Source organism: Panthera onca, chromosome X, assembly GCF_046562875.1.
Source record: "Panthera onca isolate mPanOnc1 chromosome X, mPanOnc1 haplotype 2, whole genome shotgun sequence".
Classification (NCBI taxonomy): domain Eukaryota; kingdom Metazoa; phylum Chordata; class Mammalia; order Carnivora; family Felidae; genus Panthera; species Panthera onca.
Window position 1 is genome coordinate 66,933,717 of NC_138357.1, and position 22,949 is coordinate 66,956,665.

General features: G+C 35.3%; 1 protein-coding gene across 9 annotated transcripts in view; it reads left to right on the forward strand.

Moving 5' to 3' along the window:
* ATRX (ATRX chromatin remodeler) overlaps positions 1–21,281 on the forward strand; it is a 314,027-nt gene extending 292,746 nt beyond the window's left edge. For all 9 annotated transcript variants that reach the window (XM_081792922.1, XM_081792916.1, XM_081792915.1 and 6 more), the window contains 5 exons: positions 14,280–14,429; positions 15,276–15,401; positions 16,336–16,431; positions 16,938–17,066; positions 18,351–21,281. In XM_081792922.1, the coding sequence (XP_081649048.1) occupies positions 14,280–14,429; positions 15,276–15,401; positions 16,336–16,431; positions 16,938–17,066; positions 18,351–18,629 (780 nt within the window). In that variant the 3' untranslated portion in view covers positions 18,630–21,281. The remainder of the gene's footprint in view (positions 1–14,279; positions 14,430–15,275; positions 15,402–16,335; positions 16,432–16,937; positions 17,067–18,350) is intronic.
* Positions 21,282–22,949: the final 1,668 nt, after the last annotated feature.

Sequence of the window (22,949 nt, forward strand, 5' to 3'; positions counted from 1 at the left end):
ATTTTAGGGAAACCATTTGGGTTTAAAGGGACTTTAGTGCCAGTGATGCCCCTAAGTAGCAGCCTCCCTAACCCTGGCAAGATGTCTTACAAATCACTGCTAATGGAAATATCAATATCTTTAAGGCTACCTCACTGGCAGAGTTGGGTGTGGAATGCAAGATTCCATTGGAGAGGATGTGGGGTAGACTTTAGGAAGTGTCTCCTTTTGAATCACTAGAAATATATACTACTGAAGATCATGGAAATTCTGAAACTTAAAATACCAGGTTTGTATTTAGTAAATGTTCACTGATTAAATGAATTAAGTAGCAGGAACTGTTTTGGCTTTGTAGACAAAAGATGTCTGTGCTCTGTAGATTAGAAGCTTCCTACTACTGGCCTGTGAGGGTAGGGATTGTGTCAGGGAATCTTCATCACTATATTCCTATAATACTTAGCACATAGTAAGTATTCATTAAAAATGTGACAAGTGAACAAATGAATTTTTGTCCTTAGATTGCAAGCTGACTGTCAAAATGCAATGGTTGACATACCTTTAAAATAGCAGTTTTTCGGGGCGCCTGGGTGGCTCAGTCGGTTAATCATCCTGACTTTGGCTTAGGTCATGATCTCACAGTCCATGAATTCAAGCCCCGCGTCGGGCTCTGTGCTGAGAGCTCGGAGCCTGGAGCCTCCTTTGGATTCTGTGTCTCCCTCTCTCTGTTCATGCTCTTTCTCTGTCTCAAAAATAAATAAGTATTTAAAAAAATTTAAATAAAAAAAGAGCAGTTTTTCAAAAAAAGAGGGAGTCAAACCATAAGAGACTTTTAAATACAGAGAACAAACTGAGGGTTGGTGGTGGGGGGCAGGGGAGAGGGGAAAATGTGTGAAGGGGCATTGATGAGGGGCACTTGGTGGGATGAGCACTGGGTTTTGTATGTAGGTGATGAATCATGGGAATCTACCCCTGAAGCCAAGAGCATACCATATACGTTGTATGTTAGCTAACTTGACAATAAATTATATTTAAAAAATAAATAAAATAGCAGTTTTTCTTGTGTGTAGTTCTTGAACTAGCATCTGAATAGCATCAGAAACACCTGGTAGCTTGATAAAACTGCATATTCTTGGCTTCATCTAAGACCTACTGAATCAATTTCTGGGAGTGGGCCTTGGGAATCTGTATTTTTTTTTAATTTTCTTTTTAACGTTTATTTATTATTGAGAGACAGAGAAACAGAGCATGAGCATAGGAGGGTCAGAGAGAAGGAGAGACACAGAATCTGAAGCAGGCTCCAGGCTCCAAGCTGCCAGCACAGAGCCCGATGCAGGGCTCGAACTCACAAACTGCGAGATCACAACCTGAGGTGAAGTCGAATACTCAACTGACTGAGCCACCCAGATGCCCTGGAATCTGTATTTTTAACAAGGTCCACCACTGTTGTGGGGTAGAAGGTATATAGTAGCATGATTTGTCTTTATAGTTGTTATCAGCTAAACCTTTGAATTAAGAATAATAAGCAGGAGCTATCACTTACATTTTTTAATGTCAGTCACTGTACTAAGGGCTTTATTACTATTGAGTCATTTAATTCTTATAGGTACCTTACAAAGTTGGCACAATTTGTTTCCATCTTACAGATGATGAAATTATAACAGAGAGGTGATGGCACCTGCATTTGATCTCAGTGCTGTAACTGCAGACACCATACACTTTAACCACTACACTCTACTGTGCTGACATTAATATGTTACATGATTAAACTTGTAGAATTAGACTGAGGCCCTCTTCTTTGATATGACTTCACACTCCTTTTTTTCATTACCAAATTTCTTTTTCATTGAGATATAATTGACATAATAGTTCCAGGTGTACAACATAATGATTCAGTATACATATGTATATATTGCTAAATGATCACCACAATAAGTCTATAGTTAACATCCATCACCACACATAGTTACACATTTTGTTCTTGTAATAAGAACTTTAAAGATCAACTCTTTTAGCAACTTTCAGATATACAGTACAGTATTAACTATAGTTGCCATGCTGTACATTACATCACCAAAACTTCCTCATCTTACCTTTTGACAAACATCTTCCCATTTCACATATACCCTCAGCTCCTGGAACCACCACTCTACTCTGTTTCTATGAATTCAGCTTTTTAGATTTTACATATAAGTGAGATCATAGGTATTAGTCTTTCTCAGTCTGACTTATTTCACTTAGCATAATGCCCTCAAGGTCCCTCCATGTATTGCATTGACAGGATTTCCTTATTTTTATGGCCACATAATATTCCATTGTGTATATGTACCACATTTTAATTATCTATTCATCCATCAGTGGATACTTAGGTTGTTTCCATGCCTTAGCTATTATAAATAATGCTGTGACCAAGGTGGGGGTTCAGGTATCTTGGTATTTTCCTTTCCTTCTGATAAATGTCCAGAAGTGAAATTGCTAGATCATATGGTAGTTTTATTTGTAATTTTTTGTGGAACCTCCATGTTCTGTTCCATAGTAGTTGTACCAATTTGCATTCCCACCATCATTCCACAAGCATTCCCTTTTCTTCATATCCTTATACTTCTTGATCAGTTCTATGAGTTTATGAAAAAGCATTTTCAGTGTTAATCAAGGTGTGTAATATTGGAGAGTATAGATTTCATCCTTCAGTTACTGCAAAATCCTAGGTTGATAAAGCTGAGCCTATTCCTCTTTAACTATCTTGGATGCTGAACTTATTTACCTCTAGCCCTGAGTCAGCACAGCATAGTCATTGAGAATAGGAGCCCTTGGGAAAGACCACCTGGATTTGAATCTTAACCTTTGTCAAGTTATTTGACTTCCCTGTGCCTCAGTTTCTTGATCTATAATTCTGAGATATTTATATCCATTATTCAAAAATCTCATCTTCATTTTCATCTCCTTCTGAGATTGTTATTAGTAAATGCCTGCCGTTCTGCTTTAGCTTCCATATCTTACCATATATATGTATACCTATATACATATACATATGGGTATATATATATATATATATATATATATATATATATATATATATACCTATATATTTTCTATTCCGTTATCTTTTCCTACTGACTCCTTGAAGGGCGCCTCATTCTGATCTCCTAACTCACTAGGTTATATATGTGTGTGTGTATATATATATATATGGTATATATACCTATATATGTGTGTGTGTGTATATATATATATATATATATGTGTGTGTGTGTGTGTGTGTGTGTGTGTGTATGTATATATTCCTCTTCTGCTTTTTATACTATCCATTGAGTTATTATTTTATTTCAGTGATTATTTTTTATCCCTAATATTTCATTTTGGCTCTTTTTAGATAGGTTTTGTTTGAATATCCTATTGGTAATACCTTTCCTTAAGTATACTTTCATGCTTATTTTGAATTATTGGTACATTTTTTCAATAACTGTGCTTCACATGGCATATGATGTCAGTTTGTTGTCACTCCAGGGGTGCGGTGTGTGTGTGCGCGCGTGTGCGTGCACGTGCACCTGCATGCACCAATAAGTTCCTGGAATTCATGGTTTGTTTTCCTTTCTGTAGTTTCTGTGGGTTAATTGTGGTGGGAAAGAGCCAGCGGCCCATGCTGATTCATTATCTTAGAAAATTTCATCAGTTACATGGTGATGATAATAGTATGTACTTCATAGAATTGTTATGAAAATTAGATATTCCACGTGAGGTTCTTAGAACAGTGTTAGTATGCAATTATGCATTCAGTTTAGCTTTAAAAAACCTATAAAGAGGTGACTTGGATTCAGATCCCAGCTTTAGAAAACTGTTTTGGTATGCTAAAATATAGAGTAAAAAGGATAATAAAGGGTAAAAAGGATAATGACCCATTTTTCAGACTTTGGGCTGTCCCAGAATTCTGTCACATTGTCTAGTGTTTTCTGTCTCCATTATTGCAAAGTAAATTTAAAAAAATGTTCCTTTTAATTTTTTTCCTATTTTTAAAATTTTCAAACCAGAAAAATATAATGGATACTCATACCCCTCACCTAGATTTAGTCATTGTTAATATTTTACCACTATTGCCTCCTCTATTTTCTGAAATATTTTAAATTATATATTTTTAAAGTAGGGGTACCTGGGTGGCTCAGTCAGTTAAGCGTCTGACTCTTGATCTCGGCTCAGGTCATGATCTTATGGTTCATGAGATCAAGCCCTGCATCAGGTTCTGCGCTGATAGCATAGTGCCTGGTTGGGATTTTCTTTCCCTCTTTCTGCCCCTCTCCAGCTCTGCACATGTGCGTGCTCATTCTCTCTCTCTCTCTCTCTCTCTCTCTCTCTCTCTCTCTCTCACACTCCCAAAAATAAACATGAAAAATGTGTTTTTCTTCTTTTTTTTAATTTCATTTTTTAAATTTACATCCTCTCTGCCCCTCTCCAGCTCTGCACATGCACGCGCTCGCTCTCTCTCAAAAATAAACATGAAAAATGTGTTTTTCTTCTTTTTTTTAATTTCATTTTTTAAATTTACATCCTCTCTGCCCCTCTCCAGCTCTGCACATGCACGCGCTCGCTCTCTCTCAAAAATAAACATGAAAAATGTGTTTTTTTTCTTTCTTTTAATTTCACTTTTTATATTTACATCCAAATTAGCATATAGTGCAACAATGATTTCAGGAGTAGATTCCTTAATACCCCTTAACCCATTTAGCCCATCCCCCCTCCCACAATCCCTCCAGTAACCCTCTGTTTGTTCTCCATATTTAAGAGTCTCTTTTGTTTTGTCCCCCTCCCTGTTTTTATATTATTTTTGCTTCCCTCCCCTTATGTTCATCTGTTCTGTGTCTTAAAGTCCTCATATGAGTGAAGTTATATGATATTTGTCTTTCTCTAATTTCGCTTAGCATAATACCCTTTAGTTCCATCCATGTAGTTGCAAAAAAAATTATTTAAAATTAAGATTTTGATGTTTCATTTATAATTACACTTATAAATAAATCTGTAAAACATAAAGTCATTTCTTATATAACCACTATCCCATAAAATTAATAACTTCTTAATTTCTTAACATCATCTAATACCACATCTGTATTCAAAGTACTCCAGTTGTCTTGAGAATATCTTTTATAGCTCCTTTGTTCAAATCAGGATCCATTCAAGGTCCACACATTATATTTGATTGTTGCCTCTTGTTATTATATTTTTAATTTAGTGTAGTCATATCCCCTCCCTTCATTCTGAATTTATTTCCTGGTGTGTTTAAACTTCTATCTCTTATATATTCTGTAAACTGGAAATTAGACCCAAAGGCTTGATTAAATTCACAGCATATGTTTCTGGCAAGAATGTTTTATAGATGATGTGTAAAAAGATTAATATTTTTAAAAAATATAGGATGAGGCAAAGTGGAAAGCAAAAGGAGTACTACATATCAAGTGTTTGTGCTATGTTCCTTTAAATACATTATCTCAGTGGAGTGCCTGGGTAGCTCAGTTGATTGAGCATCCAACTCTTGATATTTGGCTCAGGTTGTGATCCCAGGGTCATGCGATTGAGCCCTGTGTTGGGCTCCACGCTGAGTGTGGAGCCTGCTTTAAGATTCTCTCTCTCCCCCTCTGCCACTCTCCTCCATTCACTCTCTCTCCATCTAAAATAAAATAAATAAAATTGGGGTGCCGGGTGGCTCAATTGGTTGAGCGTCCAACTTCGACTCAGGTCATGATCTCATGGTTCATGAATTTGAGCCCCTCATTGGGCTTACTTGATGTCAACACAGAGCCTATTTCAGATCCTCTGTCCATCTCTCTGCCTCTCCCCCACTTGTGCTCTCTCTTTCTCTCAAAAAATATTTAAAAAATAAAATAAATATAATACATATACAGTCACAGAACAGGCAATAATTTATTGGTCCTTCTATGACAGCCATATATCCAAGGTTTTCTAGGACAATTCTGATATCAAATAATTTGTCCTGTCAAACATCTCCTGAATTTTTCATTAGAAAAACTTGGATAAAGTGTAAAACCTCTTTCTCTGTAGAGTAACACACTGTTTGTTTTTTAAAGTTAGGGTCTTCTTTAGACCTTTAGAAACAGTGTTGAAAGTAAGAGAGAGTAGTAAATAACACCAGTAGAATTCTTCCAGTTAGCTAACCAAGAGAAGATAGTATTTTGGTGAAGAGAGGGATTAAGATCTGTCAGATGTTGCTGGTGGATGGATAGGATCAAGTCTGAGAATCGACCATCAGATTTAGCAATTCAAAGGTCATTAGTAAATAAGGCACTGTGCTTAAGCACTTCATGTGTAATATTTAATATCCATGGTAGATCCTGTGAAATAGATAGTTATTAGGCCCATTTTACAGACCAGGAGACTGAGATTCAGAGAGATAACTTGCTCAAGGACATAGGGCCAGTAAATGTTAGAACTAGGATTTAAACCCAGTAAGACTCTAGATCGGCACTAACTCAAGAGCAACTGGCTACATGTGGTTATTTACATTTGTATTTAAAGAAATTAAATTAAAATTGTAGTTTCTCAGTTGCACTAGTAACATTTCAGGTGCTCAGAAGCCACATGTGGCTAGTAGCTACCATACTGGACAGCACAGACAGAACGTTTCCATCATTGCCCAGAGTTCTGTTGGATAGCAGTACTCTAGAGCCTGCAATCTTAATCACTACACATAAAGTCTCCCAATTTACAAAGTTTTATATATGTGTATATAATTTAAAATAAATCCTGCCATTAAATTTTCCTCTGAAATTCAAAAGGCTGACATAGGTCTTCTTTCTATCAAATCAGTTGATTCCAGCAAAAATTATTTTGGTGTTTGTATGTCTAACAGTCTGGTCATGAAATTATCTGGTGTAGGGAGAAACCTGGAAAGCAAGGCTATATATCCTTTCACTTTTTTCCACTTTCATTTATGAGAGTTCAATTAGAGAACTAAGTGATACACTAAAAAAAAATAATATACGCATAATTGGTATCCCAGAGGAGGAAGAGAGAGGGAAAGGTGCTGAAGGGGTACTTGAACAAATTATAGCTGAGAACTTCCCTGAACTGGGGAAGGAAAAAGGCATTGAAATCCAAGAGGCACAGAGAACTCCCTTCAGACGTAACTTGAATCGATCTTCTGCACGACATATCATAGTGAAACTGGCAAAATACAAGGATAAAGAGAAAATTCTGAAAGCAGCAAGGGATAAACGTGCCCTCACATATAAAGGGAGACCTATAAGACTCGTGACTGATCTCTCCTTTGAAACTTGGCAGGCCAGAAAGGCTTGGCACGATATCTACAGTGTGCTAAACAGAAAAAATATGCAGCCGAGAATCCTTTATCCAGCAAGTCTGTCATTTAGAATAGAAGGAGAGATAAAGGTCTTCCCAAACAAACAAAAACTGAAGGAATTTGTCACCACGAAACCAGCCCTACAAGAGATCCTAAGGGGGATCCTGTGAGACAAAGTACCAGAGACATCACTACAAGCATAAAACATACAGACATCACAATGACTCTAAACCCATATCTTTCTATAATAACACTGAATGTAAATGGATTAAATGCGCCAACTAAAAGACATAGGGTATCAGAATGGATAAAAAAACAAGACCCATCTATTTGCTGTCTACAAGAGACTCATTTTAGACCTGAGGACACCTTTAGATTGAGAGTGAGGGGATGGAGAACTATCTATCATGCTCCTGGAAGCCAAAAGAAAGCTGGAGTAGCCATACTTATATCAGACAAACTAGACTTTAAATTAAAGGCTGTAACAAGAGATGAAGAAGGGCATTATATAATAATCACAGGGTCTATCCACCAGGAAGAGCTAACTATTATAAATGTCTATGCGCCAAATACCCGAGCCCCCAGATATATAAAACAATTACTCATAAACATAAGCAACCTTATTGATAAGAATGTGGTCATTGCAGGGGACTTTAACACCCCACTTACAGAAATGGATAGATCATCTAGACACACAGTCAATAAAGAAACAAGGGCCCTGAATGATACATTGGATCAGATGGACTTGACAGATATATTTAGAACTCTGCATCCCAAAGCAACAGAATATACTTTCTTCTCGAGTGCACATGGAACATTCTCCAAGATCACATACTGGGTCACAAAACAGCCCTTCATAAGTTTACAAGAATTGAAATTATACCATGCATACTTTCAGACCACAATGCTATGAAGCTTGAAATCAACCACAGGAAAAAGTGTGGAAAACCTCCAAAAGCATGGAGGTTAAAGAACACCCTACTAACGAATGAGTGGGTCAACCAGGCAATTAGAGAAGAAATTAAAATATATATGGAAACAAACGAAAATGAAAATACAACAATTTATGAGAGTTCAGAAGGACATAACTAACATGTTGGAATGATCAGTGATCCTGAATTAATATAAAGTACTTGAGTGCTACAGTATCTGTATATTACTATCCTAAAGTATGTTACTTGATTGGTTAGGTTGGCTGATTCAGAATATGCCTTGTAACATTCTAGGAATAGGAGCAGTGGAAAATTTAGGCTGTGATACTTTTAGGGGAATTAAGTAGGTGAATGCTTCCTTCTATCTCTTCAGTTAATGATGTTTTCATGACCAAGATGTTTATATCATATTCATTACTTTGAACCCTTAAAGGAATATAATTTGCATGAGAGATTTGGTCAGTACAAGAATCACTAGATAGATGACCATATTTGTATATTTTGTTTTTACTATTTTGTCTTTCATCGTTTAATGTTTTCTTTCTTTAAAATGTAATTTGAACTGCTAAATATCTGCTTTCATTCCTATTTCATACGTCTTCCTTCTATCTGTATCCTTTTTACAGCATAGCTATAGTTAGAGGATGTTAACAGTGTTTATGAAATAAAGAGATAATATGAACCCCACATTGTATAGCTTGAGAATCAAGTTCCATTTCAGGCTCTACTTGGAAAGCTGTAACCTCTAGAAAGTCACTGCAGTCTTGTAAAATCTGGAATGACACTACCCCACATTGAATGGCATGTGGCTTATGTAGTAATTATAACGGATAACCAGTTTTTAAAGGCTAAATACTCAATATACTATCTAGTTCTTTGAATGTTAAATTGAGTAGAAACCATTCTTATCAAAGGAGAGTTTGGCTCTTACCTTCCACCAAAGTCAGTTTGGCAGGCCTGCCTTTTCCTTATTTGAAAGTGACAAGTTCTGTAGTTGTCACTGTCTTTTTTATACCTACAATTTGGGAATCTGGATATGTTTATAAATGCTTTTTGGCAGAAGTTATGTACTCTTGACCTAAAAATCTCATATGAGGTAGTACATGAACTTTATTCAGTAGCTCCCTAGTTACTTTTCAAGTATGTTGCTTTTTTTTTTCCAGTTTGGAACAGGCTTCAAATTTGAAAGTAGAAACTTTTTTTTTTTTTTACCAGGAATATTAAGTTTCTTTACTAAAAATCTAGACTTATTGAAGTAATAAAAGGATTTTTTCATAGCTTTTGAATGGGTCCTGTGGCACTTATGTGTTCCAGTGGCATTTTATTTCCAGATATTATAAAATTCAAATTCAAAGTGATGGCAAGCAAAATATTTTGAAACATGGCAAACCCCTGCCCCCACCCTTAGGCAAAGACTTGATTGTTTTTAAAATTTTTATTTTCAAGGTTGAATTTCAGAATTGATTAGATGGGAATTTTTGTCAGCTTGCCAAATACTTTAAACTTCTAAATAAATTAACTTAAACTTTTAATTTATCATTAATTTTATTTTATTAATTAAACCAGTCATTTTTAAAGCTTAAGCTAACTTAGCTGTTACCTAGAATATAGACCATGCTTTTTCCCAGCTTGTAAGCTTTTTCACTTACTGAAGGAAAATAAAGTTTAGACAAAGAAAAGGTACACATTTGGATATAATTTAAACCTCATTTTCATGACTGTTGGCCTAGTGATTGTGGATTCTGTTCCAGTATTGTTTTCAATAATAGTGTTGCTATAGCAACTAATAAATACATGCTTCAAAGGGAAGAAACAAAAAGCCTCTCCACTGATTGTGTTGTACATTGGGATGAAATTTTTCTTTATTAACTTGTATAATTTGCTCTAGACTTGCAAAACTGTTTTTCCCAAAGAAATATTCTGAGAATTCTGTTACACGTTTTTCTTTGCTGTTTTAATCTCATCATCTGTTTCTTGTATTGGCAGTATGCTACAGTTAATTTACAAAGGGAAAGATGTAGAAACAGTTTATATCAGAAATTCTGTATCTTTCTCTTTTGTCTCAAACAGCACTCTAGAGGAAAGAAACATTTTTGCCCTCGTGCTTTTGTCTCATGCCCTCGTGAGCTGTGTAAAATGAATCTTGTTCCTATAAAAATCAGTTAATTTAACATGTAGTGTCTTTTCTTTGTTACAGTGAAGATTGTTGTAAACATTAAGTCCTTGAGTATTATCAGCATAGTTATTGTATGAACAAATGGTTGAAATACATTAAAATTGTCCATTAATGTATTTCATTGCAGAATTGGTCATAATGAATACTGGAAGTGGCCTAAATGTCTTAATAAACCCTTAATTAAGTAGGAGAATAATTAAATAGATTATAAGGTATATCTATATACTTTGTAAGCATCTTGCAGCCATTAAAAATTATGGTTTGTATTTGATGTAAAATGATGTCCATGGAAAGATAATAATTCAGAAAAGTGTTTTCAAAACTGTAGTACAATACCATTTTTATGTGAAAACGTGTGTGTGAGTGTGAGTTTAAAATGTGAATGTGTGTAGAAATATATGACAGGTGTTACCATTAGTTATTTCTAGGTTTTAAAATAGGACATTAGCATTGTTTCTGTATTTTTTTAAATTCTTTGAAAAGAAGGAAGTGTTGTAGCCAATAGAAGAGCAATTTCAGTGGTGTTTTGGCTTGATGTTCGGAGGGAGCTAATATTTGGGGGAAAGGGTCCAAAATTTTTTAATAATACAAAACAATGTCACATGCATTTCTCCTCTGACTTACTGGCATTTCAGTTGGCTGTGGGTCAAAAGGAAAGTGAATGTATGGACAGAAGCTGAGTCTCTACCATAATCTGACCTTAATAAAGCAATCATGCTTGACTTGATAGGATAGATCTTAAGTCTGGAATTGGTGGGGAGAAGACTAATGTTTTGGAAGTGGGGTGTCCTAGGATGACTATCTCCAGAAGATGAAAATGGTAAAATAGTTCATGTCAGGTTTAGGCTAAGCACGAACTGGCCTTTCACAGATTTGTTTCTGAGAATTGTGTTTGCTTCAGTTTTTAGATTTCCTTTTATTAAAAGATTAACATATGCTTCAAAAAAACTTCAAAAAGTACAAAAGTGTTAAAAAGTCAGGGGAAAATAGACATACTTGGGTTTCTCCCACCCCTGGAATCCTTCAGTCTTTTTTAATATAAGAGAACAGATCTGGGAAATGGAGGAACTAACTATGCCTCAAAATATTTCATTCTTGGGGTGCCTGGGTGGCTCAGTCGGTTAAGTGTCCCACTCTTGATTTCAGCTGGGCGTGGAGCCTGCTTAAGATTCTTCCTCTCCCTCTCACTTTCCTTCTGCCCCTCCCTCCTCTCAAAAACAAAAACAAAAAACAAAACCGTGGTCATTCTTTATAATGTGATACAATGATCACTGGATAGAAGTCAGGAAATTCACCTTCTGGTCCCAGTTAGTGTTAGTTGTGTGACTGGAACAAGTTACTTTGCCTCTCTTGACATAGGTTTCTACCAATTCCAAGGTGATAAATTTGGACTTTGAAATTATAGGATGATAAGGGTTGACTTGATAAAACTCCCTAATAATGCAGACATTTTTTAAAGGGTATATATGAGAGTGTGTGTGCGCGTGTGCACATGTACATTGCATATGTGCATCTCTGGAAAGGCTTTCTCTCTAACTATAAAAAAGTAATGTATTAACTGTGGTGTTTATAATTGTGAAATAAACACTGCACTTAATTGACGGAGGATTTATTTCCAAAGAATTGGGTGTTTCATCTATTTTTGCTATTCTCGTATCATCCTGTTAGACATGTGAGTAGAGAGGATTTCATTCATGTTTAAGTGACAGTCATAGCTAGACTAAATTATTCATTGTTACAGAGAGAATCAGTGGCACAGCTGAAAATAAATTCAGTTCCTAGCACACAATTCTCTTGGTCTTTCTCTTAGGTTTCTTTCTTAGAGAAATGAAGTTATTTTTGATATGGTTAAGAACATCATTTCTTGCTTAACAGAAGTAAAATTAGGGACTATCCATAGAACATTTCTACCTTATAATTTATTTGGTATTTTGTAGAATAGATTACTTTCCTAATTGTATTTGTCATGGTCACTTACTAAAAATATTTAGTGTTATCTGGTTTTATTATATACCTCTCTCTTGAGTCATGGTTGGGGGTGAGCATGGGAGACCTACACATAAGGAAGGCATTATCTTTTAATAGAATTTAATCACATTGGCCTATCTCCCTGCCTGCTTGGTCAGTAACTGTGAACTCTGGAGATCTATCTAGTGATTATAAACCTGTTTTATATGGCATATGACTTTATATGGGAAGTCAGCTTTGATGATAGATTTCTACACTGGTGTAGAAGAGAAATGTTTAGTTAGCATTTCAGAAGAATTGAACCTGTTAGCATCTATGTATTCTGCCTTTAGGCTTTCTTGAGCCCTCTCATTTGTGTAATCTTTTAATGTTATTGGTTTTCAACAAAAGAAATAGCACATCATGTCAAAATGAATTATTACAGCTGTATTCATTAAGGAAATCAATTCCTTTTATTTCATGGAATGATGAAATTATTATTTCAGGTGTTTATGGGGGTAGCGAGATTAAGAGTTATTGACATAATACCAGATATTCAGAATACTTGGAAATAGTGTTAGCATTTGCTATGTACAGAAAAAACTTAGGGCCTCATAATTTGAATTTTTCACTTGAGTTATTTAACAGACATTTGAGCTCCTACCATGCATTGGACCTTATACTCTGGGGGTGGATGGAGATGTAAAGACAGAATTATTTTCAAGCGTGGCCTTTGTCTGTGCTGAAATTTAGGAAGGCATTAAGCATTATTAGATGTAGATTACATTTAATGTACTATATACCTCTGCAACCTTTCCCTTGCCCTATAATTATTTGTTACTTCACTAGATTCACACTCAATTTAGAAGGTGTGTTCTAAAAGAACTTGCTGTTAGAAGCTATGAAAAATCCTTTTGTAAAGTGAATTAATTTGCCTTTTATATATCCAGGTTTTCATCTGTGATTTCTTAATAAACAACTTGTGAGTATTTTAATTTTTTATTAGCAAGTAACATATCTATGGTTCACTTTAACCCCTTTCTCCCAGCCTCTCTTTGTGTCCCTCTCATAACTGTAATTACACAGAACAGGAGTTTGGTTGTTCTTACTAAGTATATAAATGATCCTAGTTTTCAAGCTTTTAATTTTTTTAACCTTAAAAGACTGACTTAAGACACTATGACTTAAAAAAATTGTAATAAATTGATAAACAATGTGTATCAGTTTAAATTTGACCCATGGGTCTTTTCAGTGTAATTTATATTTGACCTTTGTACAGTTGAAGTATAAGGGCTATATGTTCTAGTCAAATTGTCCTGTAGCTGTTTAGATTAATTTAGATTTGGTTTTCGGTAGTATAGTGGTTGGTAGCCAAAGTGATTGTGAAAATAAAGTTGTTAAATATGTATAAACAGGAGTAGCTATGATTTTTAGCATGCACATCCAATGTAATCTCTTATTTAAGCAGACTTATATTAGCATTTATTATCAACTCAGAACAAAGTACAAAACATGGGGCACCTGACTGGCTCAGTTAGTAGAGCATGCAACTCTTGATCTCGGGGTTGTGAGTTCAAGCCCCACATTGGGTGTAGACATTACTTAAAAAATAAAATCTTAAAAAAAAAGCAAAATACAAAGCACTACATATGAAAAATTAGAAGAAAGTTGGAGGAAAAAAACCTTGAAGCTGAAAAGTAGTCATTTAAAAAATTGAACCCCTAAAACACGCTTATATAAACATTGTTATATAGAAAGTTCTTACATAAGAGGCTGGTGTTGCATGTATTGTGACTGTTTTCTAAGTAATTTATATCATATATATCAGAAATATGTGTAGCAGCCAGTGTCTAGTTTCTAGTCTGACAGTAGGCCAAAGAACTTTGGAGGTAGGATCCAGAGAGAAAAAATAATTCTCTGTTATTTCAACCCCTCTAAACAGGACACCATACTTGCAGAACTTCTTCAAATACATAAAGAACACATCGTAGGATATCATGAGCACGATTCTCTTTTGGACCACAAAGAAGAAGAAGAGTTGACTGAAGAAGAAAGAAAAGCAGCTTGGGCTGAGTATGAAGCAGAGAAGAAGGTAGTTCATTCAAAATGCTTTTTGGTTTTTGTATTTGTGTTACTCATTTGAAAGAGAGGTGAGTAAGAAAAGGGTCACGTTTGGAATAAGTAATAATAATAGTGAGTCTTCAGGAACAATATGAGAGTCAGTGTATGGGCTTTTGGCTACCTTTTGGGGTAGGGTGAGAGGAAAGGAAAGAAGAAAATAGTTTCCACTTAAAGTGTAGTAACCCCATTTCTGCTTAGCACTTGCTGAATTGAGAGATTAGTGGGAAGCTATATATTTAGCATCACTTAACTCCCATCAACACCCTCATTCTAGTAACAGATATACAGGAGCTTAGAGTTTGGAGGTAGGAGTAAATGTTGCTTTAGCATGTGTACCTGAAATCTAAATTTTGACTGTCAGAACACAAAAATATTCCATTATTGGAAATTAATGTCACTCTCCAACAGCAACTTTATTTAAAATAATTCCTTCCATGTTTATTTTAAACACCAATCCACTTGAGCAAAAATGTGCCTGAGCATGGGAAACCTTATCCTAATACCTGAATTCTTTAAACTCCTAACTCATTGTACCAAACTTCTTTAACGTTAATGTTATGTTAGGAGTCTCATTAGAATTCTCTGAGTTGCCCCATTCTGTGGGAATTATCAGAAAAAAAGAATACACCTTTAGGGGTTAAAACTTTCTGTGTAATAAGATCTTGGTTTCGGGTGAAAAGGGTGTTTTGTTTGTGTGTGGAAGAGTGTTAATAATTTCTTAGATCTGAGAATGTGGATTCTTTTCTAAACCAGTAGGTGATGTAGAATTTCAAGTTTTAAATCACAATGTGGAAAGTGCATAATTTTTTGTTTTTAGGGACTGACCATGCGTTTCAACATACCAACTGGGACCAATTTACCCCCTGTCAGTTTCAACTCTCAAACTCCTTATATTCCTTTCAATTTGGGAGCCCTGTCAGCAATGAGTAATCAACAGCTGGAGGTAAGTTGTGAAGTACAAAAGTAGTTTAACTTGAATTAAAGGCAATTTCAAGTGCCTGTTGTTGAGGGTTCCCTATGCAGGAATATCACATTCTCCAAAAGATTACCTCTGAATAGACCAAGAAATTTTTCTTTTATTTTGTTGACCCTTTTGAACCAACATAGTATGGTAGAATGTGGTTTGTTCAGAGCACAAGAGAATTAGGCCTTGAATTAATGTTGTTTGAATTGTTTTAATTAAGGAACAATAGGCAGCTGACTAGCTGGGGAAATAGAACTTTCTTCAGTTATAAAATATTTTGAATAAACAAATTAACTTAATGTTTGAAAATAGAATACATTCATTTACATTGTGATGCAATGGAGATGCAGCATTAAGTATATGATAATGTTCAGTATGAAATAAGTTAATTAAGAGTCAATTATAAATTAAATAAGAAAGATTAGGTTTTATTATACCAATAATGTAATAACTTAATTGAAAGTGTTGTTTCCTTTTTAAAATGTATTTAAATTTATAAATTACTGGTGCAAACCCAAACTTTTATCTTCCTAACAAGACCCTCACTGATGCGTTTTACCCACTTTATTGATGCTGCAGTTTTCTGCTTTTCAATTATTTGAAGAGTTTTAAAACCAAATGCTATATAAAAGGGGTGCCTGGGTGGCTCAGACAGTTATGCGCCTGACTCTTGATTTGGGTTCAGGTCATGATCTCACGGTTCAGGAGATTGAGCCTCAAGTTGGGCTCTGTGCTGACAGTGCAGAGTCTGCTTGGGATTCTCTCCCTCTTTCTCTGCCCCCCCCCCCAAAATAAATAAATAAACATTTACAAAGAAAACAAGTGCTATCAATTGGCAAGAGGAAGGATCCTTATACTTTACAACCAGGCCATCTTTTATATGCCCTATGTAAGATTTCTTATATTCTTCTAGGACCTCATTAATCAAGGAAGAGAAAAGGTTGTGGAAGCAACGAACAGTGTAACGGCAGTGAGGATTCAGCCTCTTGAAGATATAATTTCAGCTGTAGTAAGTTAATTGGCAGTTGTCTTACTCCAACTTGCAATATTGTCCCTCCCCTAATTTGTTTTAATTTTTAATTGTTGTTTGCTTCACTCCTTCTGTGGGGAAAACAGCATAATTTTTATATCTTTATTGGCAATAGTAAAATGCTCGTAAACTGGATAATAGTGTCAAGCTATAATTCAGCAATTTTACCTAAAAGCTGGCACAAAAGAGAAATGGGTAATATCTAAGAAATGGGAAATCAGTCAGTCATAGAAATGTATGTGTTGTTTACATAAACAAGTTTTATCTGTTGCACCAATTAAATCCAAGTAGTTTCACTCCAGAGATAGCCAAACCTTGTACAACGGTGGATAACTTAGTGCCTTGCTTTTTACATCCTTGTTTTCTTTAGAAAAGAATAAAGGAGAGAGAAAAAAAACTTTTAAAATCCTGAGTATTTTTAAGTACCTTAATTATTTTTCCTCAATGTACTGCAATAAGGAGTAAATAGAACCTTTTTCTTTTAGTGGAAAGAAAACATGAATCTCTCAGAGGCCCAAGTACAGGCGTTAGCATTAAGTAGACAAGCCAGTCAGGAGCTTGATGTTAAACGAAGAGAAGCAATCTACAATGATGTATTGACAAAACAACAAATGGTAAGAGTTTGACTATTTCTAAGTTATGTCCAATTTTCTTGAATTCATAATAATGGGTTTGTGTGACATCTGTGTCAATAACCATCCCTTCCTCATATGGCTGGCTGGCTGGGTCATTGGTTGTTCCTGGAAGAAGTATTGTCAGAAAACCTAATAATGTCAAGTAAAGGTGTAATATGTTGGTTACCAGATTACAGAAGAGCAACAACTTCCCAAGTGGGTCTCCTTGAAGATTATGTAGGATCTCTTTCACATAATTTTATATGTTATGTAGTCTGGACATTTAAAAAGGAATTTTTGCCAGGGGCGCCTGGGTGGCTGTCAGTTGGGCGTCCGACTTTGGCTCAGGTCATGATATCACAGTCCGTGCGTTCAAGCCCCGCGTCGGGCTCTGTGCTGACAGCTCAGAGCCTGGAGCCTGCTTTGGATTCTGTGTCTCCCTCTCTCTCTGACCCTCCCTCGTTCATGCTCTGTCTCTCTCTGTCTCAAAAATAAATAAACATTAAAAAAAATTTTTTTAAAAAGAATTTTTGCCAAACTTTTACCATATTTACCATTTTTAAACACCTTCCCAAAATAAGTATACTTTTTAATATATTTGAGAGTAAAAAAAAAAAGTGGAGCTATAGATGATATATGTCACCAGTTCCTATTAAATTATTTAATTCTTTAAAAGGCTAGCATATTCCAGGACCTTTGATCATTTTTTCCCAGCATAGTTGTTTGCCAGCCATCTGCCTTTCAGTGGGAAATTTCAACTCTTGACTGCAGGGAATCAATTTCTGTGGCATGAATTTTACTTAGAAAGCGCTGTAGAATTATTGATTTCAGATTATCTTAGGAAATTTGAGATAGTCCAAGTAGGAATTATTCCCACTGCAAGTGCTTTTCCCCTTTGGTGTTTGTCACTAAAAATGTTTGTCTGTCATTATGTGAAATATTCAGAAGAATGAACAAGAAATGAGACTTGACAAAAAGTGCTGTAACTAATACTTGAAACTAATCATAGCGCAGGACAGTTACTATGGCAACTAACCTAAATACTGCTTGCATTGCAATACTGTAGTCAAGTCATTAAGAAAATTTAGCCCTAAATGGTGTTACTAACTGGTTTCTACAGTAATGGTCTTGTGAATGCCTCAAATTAGTAATGGTGATAACAATAATGTGTTTTCCTTTTGGTATGGTACACCCTTAACAAATTGATTTTAACTTAAAACTTGATATTTGCCTCTTTGAGACAGGTCATGCACTTGTAACATGCTCTCCCTTTTCTCTCTTTAGTTAATCAGCTGTGTTCAGCGAATACTTATGAACCGAAGGCTCCAGCAGCAGTACAATCAGCAGCAACAACAACAAATGACTTATCAACAAGCAACACTGGGTCACCTCATGATGCCAAAGCCTCCAAATTTAATCATGAATCCTTCTAACTACCAGCAAATTGATATGAGAGGAATGTATCAGTCAGTAGCTGGTGGTATGCAGCCACCACCATTGCAACGTGCACCACCCCCAATGAGAAGCAAAAATCCAGGACCTTCCCAAGGGAAATCAATGTGATTTTGCACTAAGCTTAAATGGATTGTTAAAATCATAGAAAGATCTTTTATTTTTTTAGGAATCAATGACTTAACAGAACTCAACTGTATAAATAGTTTGGTCCCCTTAAATGCCAATCTTCCATATTAGTTTTAATTTTTTTTAATAGGGCATACCATTTTTTCCTGACATTTGTCAGTGATGTTGCCTAGAATCTTCTTACACACATTGAGTACAGAAGATATTTCAAATTGTTTTCAGTGAAAACAAGTCCTTCCATAACAGTAACAACTCCACAGATTTCCTCTCTAAATTTTTATGCCTGCTTTTAGCGACCATAAAATTGTCATAAAATTAATGAATTTAGCAAAGAATACAGATTTATATATTCGTTCTTTACATGTAAAAATACACAGCTGAGTTCTTAGAGTTGATTCCTCAAGTTATAAAATACTTTTGTACTTAATCCATTTCTTTATTAAAGTGATTGAAATGGTTTTAATGTTCTTTTGACTGAAGTCTGCAACTCGGCTCCTGCTGTTATCTCCGTGACTGAAAGTTAGAAACTAAGGGTTATCTTTGACACAGAATTGTGTGCAATATTCTCAAATACTACTGCTCTAAAACTTGGAGGAGTCTTGCAGTTATCTTAGCATTGTATAAACAGCCTTAAGTATAGCCTAAGAAGAGAATTCCTTTTTCTTCTTTAGTCTTTCGGCCATTTTTTATTTTCACTTATATGTGCTTAAATAATTACTGGTAAAATTTCAGGGTTGTGGATTATCTCCCACACATGAATTTTCTCGCTCCTGGCACTAATATAAAGCACACCTCCTAACTGCTTTGTGCCAGTGCTAGTGCTTCATCCTGTTGCTGGCAGTGGGATGTGGACTAACAAAATCAAGTTCTAGCATTTTAGGAGGTTAAGGATGATGGTGTGGTTGTAGGGTCACACCCTGTTCTATAAATATCAAAATGGCAGAACCATTGCTGACTTCTTAAGTTCACATGAGGAATGTGCTTTAATAATTCCCAGTACTGTCAGTATTGTGAAATAATTCCTCCGAAAGATAAGGATCACTGGCTTCTATGCTCTTCCTCTTTTCTGTCACCCTTATGTTCTTTTCCCTCAACTTTCCTATGTTATCTTAAATAACTTACATTTCAAAGTTTGATTTTTTTTTAGTTTAGATCCGTGAGGCAGTTTTAGGATCAAAATTCATCTACTACCCTTTTATGAACTTTTACTAGAAAACCATTACATTGTTGTTTTTCTTAATCCAAGCCTATAAAATGACCTATGAGTTTATTCATGTACAATTTGGTTGCTTGAGTTCCTTGAAGAAAAAGATTGTTAGACTATGGGAGTCAACTCAACAAGGCAAAACCATTTTTGAGATGGTGATGTAACAGGTAGTGGAAATAGCTAAGGAATTGCATAAAAAATGAAAGTTGGGTGGCGGAATTGCTCTAGGTATCACTGGATTAGAATGAGTTTAACATTAGCTAGAACTGTTTTGAGTTATTTGGATGATTAAGAGATTTCCATTTTTATCATGAAAGAACTAGTGGTAAACATCCAAGAGCACTAAGGTTTGTGATACAGAATTTGTGAGGTTAGGTGGATCCACTCCATCCCCCCTCCCACTTTACCATGGTGAGTTATCACTAACAAATTCCATATATTTGGATATTGTGCCAGCCATATAATCAAGTTTATTTAATTGGGATGGGGGAGATATGTTTTTACTTTAGAAGAATGAAAAGGACAAGATTTATGAGAAGTATTTAAAGGCAGTACACAATGGCCAGCTGTTGTCAGTTGGTATTTCTGCAAGTCCAGAATACTTTAAACCTGATTTACTAGACCTGAGAACTTTCAACATGGTCTGATTACTTGCTCAAAGACATGGATGTAAAAATTTTAGGCAACCTTCTAAACCTTTTTCACCATGGATGAAACTATGACTTAAGGAGTAATACATAGAAAGGATTAATTGGAACTAAGAGAGTTTGAAATAAAACTTGGACCACTTTGCATACACTCTTCTCACTTGACATTTTAGCTACATAATATGTACTTTGAGTATAACATCAAGCTTTAACAAATATTTAAAGACAAAATCACATCAATTAAGATACTAAAAGGCTCATTTTTCTATTTGTTTTAGATGTTTTAAATAGTTGCAATGGCTTAAAAAATGACGATTTAAAATGTTGCTTGTAATACAGTTTTGCCTGCTAAATTCTCCACATTTTGTAACCTGTTTTATTTCTTTGGGTGTAAAGCGTTTTTGCTTAGTATTGTGATATTGTATATGTTTTGTCCCAGTTGTATAGTAATGTTTCGGTCCATCATCCAGCTTTGGCTGCTGAAATCATACAGCTGTGAAGACTTGCCTTTGTTTCTGTTTAGACTGCTTTTCAGTTTCGTATTGAGTATCTTAAGTACTGTAGAAAAGATGTCACTTCTTCCTTTAAGGCTGTTTTGTAATATATATAAGGACTGGAATTGTGTTTTTAAAGAAAAGCATTCAAGTATGACAATAATACTATCTGTGTTTTCACCATTCAAAGTGCTGTTTAGTAGTTGAAACTTAAACTATTTAATGTCATTTAATAAAGTGACCAAAATGTGTTGTGCTCTTTATTGCATTTTCACAGCTTTGAAAATCTGTGCACATATTGTTTCATAGAAAATGTATAGCTTTTGATGTCCTATTTAATGGTGATTCTTTTGCACATTTAGTTATTTAATATTGGGAGGTCAAAAAGTTTGGTCTTTGAATCTGTTATGTACTAAATTCTGTAAAAGGGGATCTCTAACCTCAAAAATAATTTACATACCAGGAAGCCTATGTGTGTTTGTGTTAGTTTTGGTTGTCTCTTTGTAATCCAGCACCATTTCCTGCTTCCTAACAGCTGAAATCACTCATTTAAATCAAGCAAGGCTACCAATCCACACTTGATAGAAAAGCTGCTTACCCTCCTGAACCCATAGCAGGTTGATGGAAGCCTTATTACCTGGCCTCCAAAGAAGCTGAATATTTTGTAGTTTTCCCTTAGCTATGCCCATTTTCCCTCTATCACAAATCAGATACTTAACATTTATGCCCCAAACAAAACTTTAATTACTTACCTTATCTCAGTAACCTTTGTTTCTTTTAAGGGTGGCATGTTGTGAAGCTATAGATACTTACTCTAACAGTAAATTAGGTCATTCTTTTACATGCTTATTTCACTAAAAATTATGTTCAGGTTATTACCCACCTGATTTCACTAGACTTAGTCTCAAGTGACTTTTAGCTATCTCCGTACCAAATCTACCCTTAGAGATGAAAATTTTTCCACCGTGGCTTTTTTTTCAAGTCTGTAATCTGTGCCAATCCCAAAAGAGTTACCAAATTTCAGAAATGCTTTTTGTCTGTGCAACATTTTATATATGCTGTTATATGGAGGTGAATAAAAATTTAAAATCCAAAATATATATTGTTTCTAAGCTTAATATCTGCTAGGTAACCAAACTCTTCCCATATTACTCATGTTGGATATAATAATGGAATTGCCCACCTAAGAGTTTTACTCCCCAGAGTATGTACTGCCATAAAATTGCTTTACAGTATATTCTGCCACCCTCTGTTTGGAATATCCTTCCTGTCACCATTGTGCCTACTTGGCTAACTATGGCAGTCACCCTTCCTCTCCTCAATTGAGAGATCTGATAGTGACTACTATATATGTTCATCAAGGAAGGCAGCATATAAATTGAGGCCTTTATTAAAGATAATGGAGAGAAAGCTGTAATTGAATGAATAAAAGAGACAAATCCTAAAACACTGCAGGCCCTCTTTAACACTCATAACTACTACATATTCCAAGCAATCTCTACCCTGTAGCACTCCTCCAAATTCTGCGCTTCATCATTGTGTCCTCACCTTGTCTCTGGTAGAAACATGTAAGGAAGAGGGGAGTTAGTTCCAATCTCCTTTAGTTAATCATATCAGATGACTACCAAGAGACTTCTACCTATTGAATCAACTCAACCCTCTCCCTATAGTTCTCACATCAAGTAAATGTTGGTTTTCAAGAAAGATGAAGAGAGATGACTTACCAGATGCAAGGATGGGATTTGTTTCAGGTATATGAGGAGAAAGTGTAGTATTGAAAGAAAAGGAATAAAGGTAGAGAAGGATTGGGAAAGAGAATATATTGGAGTGGATTGATGGAAGATGTTGAAATGCTGAATAAATCATTCAATAACGGATGATTAAGGGTTTGTGAGGTGGTTAATGTGTTCAAAGTTACAGGTAAAGGCGATTTGGCACAGGTAATTTGAATGGT